General features: G+C 37.3%; 1 protein-coding gene across 1 annotated transcript in view; it reads left to right on the top strand.

Annotated features, from left to right (window-relative positions):
• The first annotated feature begins 493 nt into the window (after positions 1 to 493).
• The window catches only part of LOC136851724 (uncharacterized), a 31,997-nt gene continuing 22,821 nt past the window's right edge, over positions 494 to 9,669 (top strand). Inside the window, exons 1-2 of the mRNA XM_067126068.1 lie at positions 494 to 660; positions 1,660 to 1,783. Of these exons, the coding sequence (XP_066982169.1) occupies positions 494 to 660; positions 1,660 to 1,783 (291 nt within the window). The remainder of the gene's footprint in view (positions 661 to 1,659; positions 1,784 to 9,669) is intronic.

The raw sequence follows: 9,669 nt of genomic DNA, 5'->3' as shown, positions 1-9,669 counted from the left end.
CATTCGGAGAGATGGGCAAAGTGCCCCAGTAGGCTAGCCACAGCGGCCAACTCCACTGAACTAAGAGGCCCAGTCCTCTCATTAAGACAGGAATCGCTGTCCAAAATCATGCCAGGGACTCCGAGGGTTTTGATCCCTCGGGTAACCTTTCAGCTTTGTCTGACATCAGTTCGCTGCCAGTGTCCCTTGCAAGCACTGGTCAGTGCCAAGCTCCACCCATCATGGCTGGATGCTCCCTGCCAAGTGTACTTCCTGAGCCTGGCCCTGAGTTAGTGCCAGTGCCGGGCCCCGAACATGACTTGGATCCTCCTACGGGAGATCCACCAAATCTCACCACTGTGATCATCGCACAGTGCGAACCTCTGACCCTGATGTTTCTTCTTCCCACACTCTTCCACCTGCTGAGAATGACCCTCTAGCAGGCCTGGATGTTACCTCTTTTCTGGTCGACCAGGAGCTGTCCGGCCAGGATGCAGACGCTGGTTCTCTTCCCATGACGGTTGTTGCAGCAGCCGAAGTAGGAGGCCAGCCCGTAGCCCTTGAGGCTGCACCTGATCGTGCTCCTGACGGCACTCCTGGCCGTTCTTCAGAGTCAGTATCCTCATCAACCCCTAGGAATGGCCTAGCCAGACCCTGGAGGCCCCCGAAGAAGAAGAATGGGCAGAAGAAATTTACTTAGTGAGTCAGAGCCATAAGCTCTCTTGGCACTCATGCCCGTTGGCACAGTGCTGCTTCCATCTCAGAGCGATCCTGGCACCTGCCCAGAGATGGTAGCCTGTGTGACGTCTGAGCCCGTAGCATTAACCATTAACCACTTAGGCCTTTGTACTACTAACCCTTTTCCAACTAACCTCCTTCCAACCCACTCTAGACTCAAACTGATATATTACCTTATCATACATTGTGAATTACCCCCTCAGGTTTGTCATGTTCAATTTGTTGCATGTTAATCGTAAAGCATAGTGCCGATCATAACTCATTGCGTGCCATTCGTTAGTCCCAGCTCATGCAGTGCCAGAGTCGTGGGGATAGTAGGTTAGGTTAGGTTAAGTGTTTGCAGTGTGCATTTGTCTAGGCGTAGATTTCTCCCATATCCTAGCCAGTTAGCAGCCATAGCTATACCCTTAGGTAGGTTGGGCCTGTAAATTAGCCAATTCAGAACCCCTCTTACCAGTTAGGTAGGTTCCTTTAGATGCGCAGAGCCACAATCCACCTTATATAGGGTCACGGGCCAGTCGGGAGGAATTAGCTTAGACCCTCACACCCGAAAGGGTGTGAAGGGCCTTTTTTAAGGGGGGACCTGTCAAGAATAACATCCCTCCCTTCCTGTATATTTGATTCCGTCATTTAATTCTCAGTTAATCTGTTATTCCTCTGCCTCTCGAGTCGGGTGTCGCAAAAAACCCACGCTTATTTGAACCAGTCAAGAGCCGTTAGTTAGGCCTCCGTACTTCCTTACCTCACAACAACATCGTGCGATCCAGTAAACAATACAAAACCCCTTCCCCCCCAACACGCAATGGGGAGACATGTAGGGATAGGGAAGGCCGAAAAGGCCACTTAGCGCTAGGGAACAGGTAGTATTTTGATCTGTAGGCATATAATGATAAGTGCATTTTCCGTATGCCCTCCTTGCTGGTCTTTTTGACATGCTTGCAGGTATGGTTGGCCACGTGAGAAGCTCAGAGAAGCTCAGAGAAGCCCTGCTTTTGAAAAGCAGGAGGGAGACGCTCTTCTGATTTCATCTGCGGCGGACGCGCTGCATTTTTCCCCAGCTCCACTGGTTGGACTGACTTCAAAAGACACCTGGAATGGTTGTAGGTGCCAATAACAGTCATAAAAGGTTCGTACGTTTGCAAGTAGTCAAGACCAGCCCTTTCACCTTTTACTTAAACTCCTTACAATTCCATTTCTTTAAACTTTAACCTCTTCCTCCACAAAGCTATCCTCCCTTTGTTAGAATCCTGCCTGTATCCCATGCCTTGCCATTTATGTACTTTGAATTCAAGTAAAGACACCATGATAACCATCAATTACCCCTCCACCAGTGCAAATTAAGAGCTATTTAAGTTAAGCTGTATCAGTGTTAAATTTATCTTTGTGTGAGTGCAATCACGTGTTCATTGTTAAAGCCAACGCTGCTCCGATTCTCAGATTGTAGCTACGTGATTTCGTGGTAATCATCTTCTAGGCTACATTATGTTTTGTATTCAAGAACGTGTATTGGGTGATATAACATAGGGGAATTCCATCTCCTTCAGTGTACAGCGTCATTCCTAACTGAGAACGTCTCTTCCAGGGAGGCACATGCGGAACGATCGCTATCCATGCTTCAGTATCTCGTCTGCCACCAAAATCCTGATAATTCCTGGTCGCAGTCAGTAGCGAATTCCGTTGTGGCCCAAATGTTCATATGAATTATTCTCCCATCCTGGAGTTCCATCATTTGCATTACCTGAGACTATTTCATGTAATCAGGCCAAGACTGAATGTTATTATTATCATTGAACTGATTGCATTGCAGATTGGCCCCATTTTAATCCACTTGCTTGTTGCCAAATCATTGCATTATTGTTCCCTGTGTCCTATTCTGAATCTGCCCCTTAGTGATCATGTTGTGTCGTGTCTCATTGTTGATCTGCTAAGTTTCTGTAAATAAATCCCTGTAAATTTGTAAAAGAATTCTAAATTCCCATATGGCGACCTTCCCCATTCAATTGTAAATCCAGGAAATTCTAAGGTAAGTTTTCAAATAACTTCTCCCTTTGCTCATAAACTGGACTTTCTTGGTTTCGTGGCAGCATCAATTATAATTTTGTTTAAATTTCTCACCAAGGCGAGGTCCAGTTTATGACATATATATATATATATATATATATATATATATATATATATATATATATATATATATATATATATATATATATATATATATATATATATATATATATATATATATATATATATATATATATATATATATATATATATATATATATATATATATATTTCCTGCAGTCATTAATGTCTTTGTAACTTTGTTGTTTAGGTCAGTCTAGGCCAGTGAGAACCAAGAGGGGATCATTTATACATTTACAGATGATTGACAAAACTTTTCTTTTGTATCAGTAGTGTCAAAGACTTTAAATATTCTATTATATACAGTTCCTCCTACTTTTCATCAGCAGGCGTATAGACTGAAGAGTAAATTTCATATATACAAGCATGGAAGTAACTCTGGAAAGTGCAATAGACTGCAAGTTATTTTCGTAAATATCGATATTTTGGAATTAGAGAGAGAGAGAGAGAGAGAGAGAGAGAGAGAGAGAGAGAGAGAGAGAGAGAGAGAGAGAGAGAGAGAGAGAGAGAGAGAGAGGTAAACTTAAAAATAATTGGTAAAATAATTTATACAATATTACCTCTGCTGTTTTCAATATTGCACATCGAAAGGGCTTCTGGCGACCATCGAGCTAAAGAAAGAAACGTGTTACGCGACACAAACTTCGTATGATCTTAAATGGCTTCATTTTTGTCAAATCTCATTACAGAGATGTGTACTCAAGTCCAAATGTGTGTGTGACAGAGAGAGAGAGAGAGAGAGAGAGAGAGAGAGAGAGAGAGAGAGAGAGAGAGAGAGAGAGAGGGTGGCTAATGAAGTTTGGAAAGCTAGATATACAATGAACAGAACGTAGTATCTCTCTCATCCTCCCTTTGTCTCAGCGTCAAAGGACTTCACTATCTCTGAAACAAATCTCCACCAGATATTTCCTTACAACAAATCTGATAAAAATTCTATTACATCTATTTCCTCGCGTTGTTTTTTAACGGTTCACAAGCTGTATGCTTTTTTAAACATAACAATTACTAAAAAGGAAAACCTTTCGTAATTTTTGTAACCAGTTTTCTTTAAAGTCATAATTTTGAAGGTCGTAATTCGCTTTGGCAGCTTGCCGTCGGCGATTAAGCTGCAAAATCGGTTGGTTTTGTATATATCGGCGTTTTATTGTATTGGTTCAATCCAGGGAAGTTCTATAAATAGTGAGAATCTTCTTTCGGCAGCTCTAAAGAATGTCCGTTTTGTTTTATAACATGCTTATTCATTCAGGCAGTTATGTTATCGCGGCTGGTTTGTTCTGTTTCCCGCGCACAGAATGTTATAATTTACCAAATAAAATCAGTATGTGTCATTAACATCCCTGCACAGCATTTCAAGTTTTCGCGGTCCAAGTAAGACTTGCAAGATTCCACTAATAAAATAAATAGACATGAAGGAGTTAAACTTAAAATAAAAGACCTTTATTATATAAATCAGTCATTTTAGACAATTTCATTCTCGCCAGAAAAACAAAACAAAGCAAACTGAAGTGCTTCTTACCTCTCGTATTTAATTTCAGATTCCCTTCACCAACCTCCACGATTACAATTCCTTAAGCACCCTCTTATTTTCTTTCTGCCTTCTTTATTTTACTTATCATGTTTTCAAATCTTTTATACTTGGTACGTCTCAAATGTTACTTAGCGCAACTTATTTAAGAAAAAAAAACATTATTGCTGAAGTTATATGATAATATTTCGAATAAACGGGTACAATAGGAGAGATATGTAGCATTCTGTGATAATTATATCTCACAAGACAGTAAAAAGATTAAATAAAAGTCAGTGAAAACGGTGCACAACGGTGGGGAACATTCATTTATATATTAGCCTAAATCTCTTAAATTAGAACTGGATTCATGTTCAGACTACGACTACGTGTTCCAAGCCAAATGAAGCATTTATGTCTGCTGCATTTGCGTGGTTTTGTCCACTTGCATATTACAGTTTTAGCATGCAGCCTCTGTTTATTTGTATGTACATTACAAATGAGTTTTTTCTTTTTTTTTTGTTTTTGTTTTACAGCAATCATTTGTAAATATATTGCTGTCCCATGAAATAAGCGAAATATCCAGACATTTCTTATGCATTGTGTATTCATGTACTCATTTAAATCGAGAGACCTTTTATGAAATTTTAATCTAAGGAAATCCTAATTATATTTTCCATGATTCAAAAGAGACAATGGAAAAGAGACTAATCTTGAAAGAGAGATAGGTAAATGATGTCTATTTACATATAAAACTGACATCTGAGAAATTATCGGTAAAAAAGTAGTGATGGCACTATTATTTCCGAGTGCCTCTTTATAAATAAATATGTTATATTATGAATAAAATTTCATGAGTGATTTTTTTTCCTGCACGAACAAAGCTATCATTCTCAATAGCGATCTGTTGTCAAGGTATGATAGCAAATTGCATTTAAATATAGATAATGGAGGACTGGATTCATTTAAGCCACATGGATATTCAGAAAGTAGTACCTATAACTGATGCTGGTTGTATGAGAGAGCACTTGAGTCACAGGATGTGTTAATTAAGGAAGGAAGCAGTAGTTAGGTATATTAATGAGATTGGAAGAAGCTGGGGTGTCAACGGAAACCAGGGTTGGAAAGCATACAAGGGTTGCAGAGCAAGCTTTCTTGAACAATAAGGACCTTAAGTATATAGGACTAACGACAGTCGGTTACAATGAGACGCAAAATCTAATACTGTAGTTGAATATTTCAAGTTGGAAGGCTCATTGTTAATCTTGTTCATCAATCTTGTTCATATAATGATAAGACGACAGTAACAGAAGATTAAATCAGTACAGTGTATCCTGTAAATACTTAGATATTCCAAGGACATTTATTTTCCTTACAGATATTGTTAAACCACTTTACCGCTATATCTTGGTGATTAAAATATCACATAAGTAGGGATATTACAAAACGGAAATAATCCCCATATCCCAACTTTTTTTTTTTTATCGTAAAAACGCAAATTTGCGCGTTAAACCTTTTCGACAGCAACGCTGAATCTGTTTTTATAACCCAAGTAATTCCCCGGGAAAACATGATATGGCTTTCACCAGGAAAGGGACATGGAACAGAACTCAACATTTAGGCAAATTTATTACTTTGGATATCAAAAAGAAAACGAAGTTTGCCTCATTTTACCAAAATTGGAAATTTTCTCAGACAGAACTAAAGGAAAAAAGAAAAAAGAAAATTAATCTGTTGACTTTACTTTCCGGCTAATACATGATTGTATGTGAAAAGTACTAAATATGTGTTTATTATTTGTTCATTCATTTTGCTGAAGGAAATTACTGATCCATTTTGGTGAGGCTATAACCCTGAAACTACTAAGCGGTTTTTATTTATTATTAATATTTTATTTTTTGCTTCTTTTGTTTATATGTTAGAGAAAGGATAATGTTCATAAGTAATCTGAATTACTATGATAAAGCCAATGTAGAAGAAAGCTTAAAAAAGGTCAAGTACCTCGTAATTAAGCTAATTATTTCATTGGTAAAGTTTTTGCAATTTCTAACAGCCCTTTTAAGTTATTCCTGATACAACCAACAACAGAAAAGTCTGAAAAATTTATGTTATTTCTCTAGATAACCAAAAATAGATTTAAACAAAACTACATTTTGCACACTGATTATAACTTGGTGGGGAATGATAGAAATAAACTGAAATTTAAACGACTTACCCATTAATTTTCTTTCCGCACTAATTATTTAGACGGACTTTCTAGATTATTTCAAGATTAAAACCTATTCCGAATAATAATCTTATATAAAAAAAAATTTCGTCTACCAGTTTCCACAGGGTATCGCTAATAAGAAAAAGTCTCTATATCTTGCTCTCATAACTTCGCAGTGAAGTTATTCCGTCAGTTATGATTGGGTTTATATTTACGAAGTATTTCAAATCATCTTACTGTACCAAAAGTTTTATTTTTGTTTATATAGTTCTCTGAGGGTGATAGCAAATTTAAGGAGATTTCCACTTAGAAAGTTCTTACAAATTAGTCTCGTTACTTTTATGTTTTCAGTGAACAGCAGTCGTCGGGTCTTTAGCAGAATTCTTTCTTTAGATCCAAAGTCGTTTACAACTAGGCAGTCTCCGATTTTTATCATGGAGATATTAAAAACGATATTAACAAGAAACGACTGCGCCTCAGTTTCGTATGAAGTGTTGAGAATCATGGAAAATAAACCATAACTCAGCATCCGTCAACCCACTGGCGATATGCGTTCAAATCCAACCAATGATAAAAGAGAAAGAAGATTTGAAGATGGAATCACTAATATAAGCTCGCTTTCTTTTGAAAGAAAAATCACGAAAATAATAAGAGACAGCAAGTGGATCACTAAATAATGTATTACTTAAGCTTCTTGACTCATTTTTTTAATTCTATTTTCATCGGTTAAACGTTTCAGGATAAATACGAGATGGGATGCTGTATCTCCTATAAACCTCCTGACTTAATTTACTCTAGTGTAAAAACGCAATGCGTAGTTTTGAAGCTGGGTTGTTGAAAATATGCCCTATTTTTTTCTTAGATTTTTTTACTCATTCCTCATTTCAGTACCAAAATATATGACAAAATAAAACCAACTCTTATATTACTTCGGATGCCGTGTCCACAATGCTAAATTATAAGCTTCCTCACAAGTCTTTGAAGCGTAGCGCAGACAATGCAGAATTCTGTGTGCTTCATTCATAATACCATTTTTATGGAAATTCTCGGAATTCGAAAACTCGGGTAAATTTTGTCTTTGATGTTTTATGAAGAGGGAAAATACTTTACAGATTGCAAATACCCATCTCACCATAGTATCCCAGTCCATTCAATCTGCCCCTACCCTATCGCATCCTAACCTACATTCATTCTCTTTCCCCCTCCCCCCTTTCCTCCTCCACAATATCCCTTTCCTTCTCCAGCCCCTTTTCCTTTGCCCTTCCTTCTTCACTCCCCTAGCTTATCTTCTCAGCTCCTTCCCCTCTCCAGCAACATTGATTGGGAATAATACATCGAGGATATTTAATGGCTACAAATTTTTTATAGTAGCCAAATATTTCATTCTAATCAAATCAACCAGCAACGATGTAACACTTGGCAATTTCCAATTAGTTGCTAAATATGAATGAACGAATTCATGATAATTAGGCAATCGCGATATGACACGTCGCTCTTCCTGATTGGTTAATCCATAGTAAAGATTATCGTTAATATTGTTCGCTTGTAGATTCAAATGTGACAGGCGTCTTATCTCGCCTGATTTTTTTTTTTTTTTTTCTAGATAATCATGGGCTTTCGCTTCGAGAATGTCGGTTATTTGAATGAAAGGAGTTGGCATTAAGCCAAAAGACATAACTTTAGTAAGAATATCCATTAAAACTTTGAAATTGTTAGTTCCTTTCAAACCCTGTTGTCAATTGTATAATAACTTTTACGATAATTGTGTCACTACTCGGATTTCGAATAAAGAAAATCCTAATTTTAATTCCTGTTTCTATGAACCTATAAGGAATAAAATGAAACGAGTTTATTTGACCATTTTAAGGTAATGACTCGATATTTAGACGACTTTCCCTTGTTCCATAATAACGTTAAAACTACTTGATTTCCCTACCTATAAAACTTTAGGAGTGTATGAATATATTTTGTCTATTTACTGCAGAATTATCTTAGCAAATATAAACTAATCATTCGATATGAAAACATAAGTCATCAAAACCTACACTTGTTATCAGTAACAATCAACCATTCTCAGCACCCCTCACATTGTCTATATATTATTCCAATCATAAGGTTTTATGCAACATTCATCATTTATGCCCTGGATTTCAAACTCTTAAACCAATCCGTTTTACAGAAAGCAATTGATCCCTATTTGGTTTAAGGGTCTAAAATAACATTATTTTTCTTCTGTCACTCCTCCCTTATACTTTCCTGGAAATAAAAAAGACATTACGCCCCTAAATGCTCAGTAGACTCTATCACCTTTACAAATACACAATGGAACAATTATTCGTTTCACCCAACCATTTGTGCAACAAGATGACACGTGAATATCCTGCCAATAATGAGCCATTTACTTTTCCGACTGATTATCTGGCGTATATGCATCATGCTGAAAAATAAATCTATTATACATGGGTAAAATTAGCAATGCGCTTTTGAAGTCTGAAGTAATTTAAGTAAATGGCAGACATTTTATCCTGGGTACACAAAAAACGGAATCTATAACAATTTCCATCATCAAAATGTTCAGTCGTTCACATTTGTTATTTAGGCTTTTGAAAAAGATTGAGTGTGCAATCAGTATATCTCGTAATAAGCTGCAAGCATTAATTTCCTATAGCTATCATCCTCTGTAAAAAAAAAAAAAAACACACATTAAAGAAGCTATCGATAATTTCTGTATATCAATATTTCGTGCATAAATACTGGAGCTACGGGTTATAATGTCTTATGGGAGTATTTTGCTATAGTGTGTTAAAAGACTTATGATTATAATTATGCTCTCTCTCTCTCTCTCTCTCTCTCTCTCTCTCTCTCTCTCTCTCTCTCTCCAGCTCTTCGTTGGGAGTGTCGGTAGAGATGTGGACTAGCACTCGCTAGGCCCGAGTTCGAGTCTCCGGCCGGCTGATGAAGAGTTAGAGGAATTTATTTCTCCATGGTGACAGAAATTCATTTCTCGCTATAATGTGGTTCGGATTCCACAATAAGCTGTAGGTCCCGTTGCTAAGTAACCAACTGGTTCTTAGCCACGTAAAATAAGTCTAATCCT

The sequence above is a fragment of the Macrobrachium rosenbergii genome, chromosome 24, assembly GCF_040412425.1.
Source record: "Macrobrachium rosenbergii isolate ZJJX-2024 chromosome 24, ASM4041242v1, whole genome shotgun sequence".
NCBI lineage: Eukaryota > Metazoa > Arthropoda > Malacostraca > Decapoda > Palaemonidae > Macrobrachium > Macrobrachium rosenbergii.
Note: the sequence above shows the minus strand (reverse complement) of the source record. Positions and strands in the feature narration are given on the sequence as shown.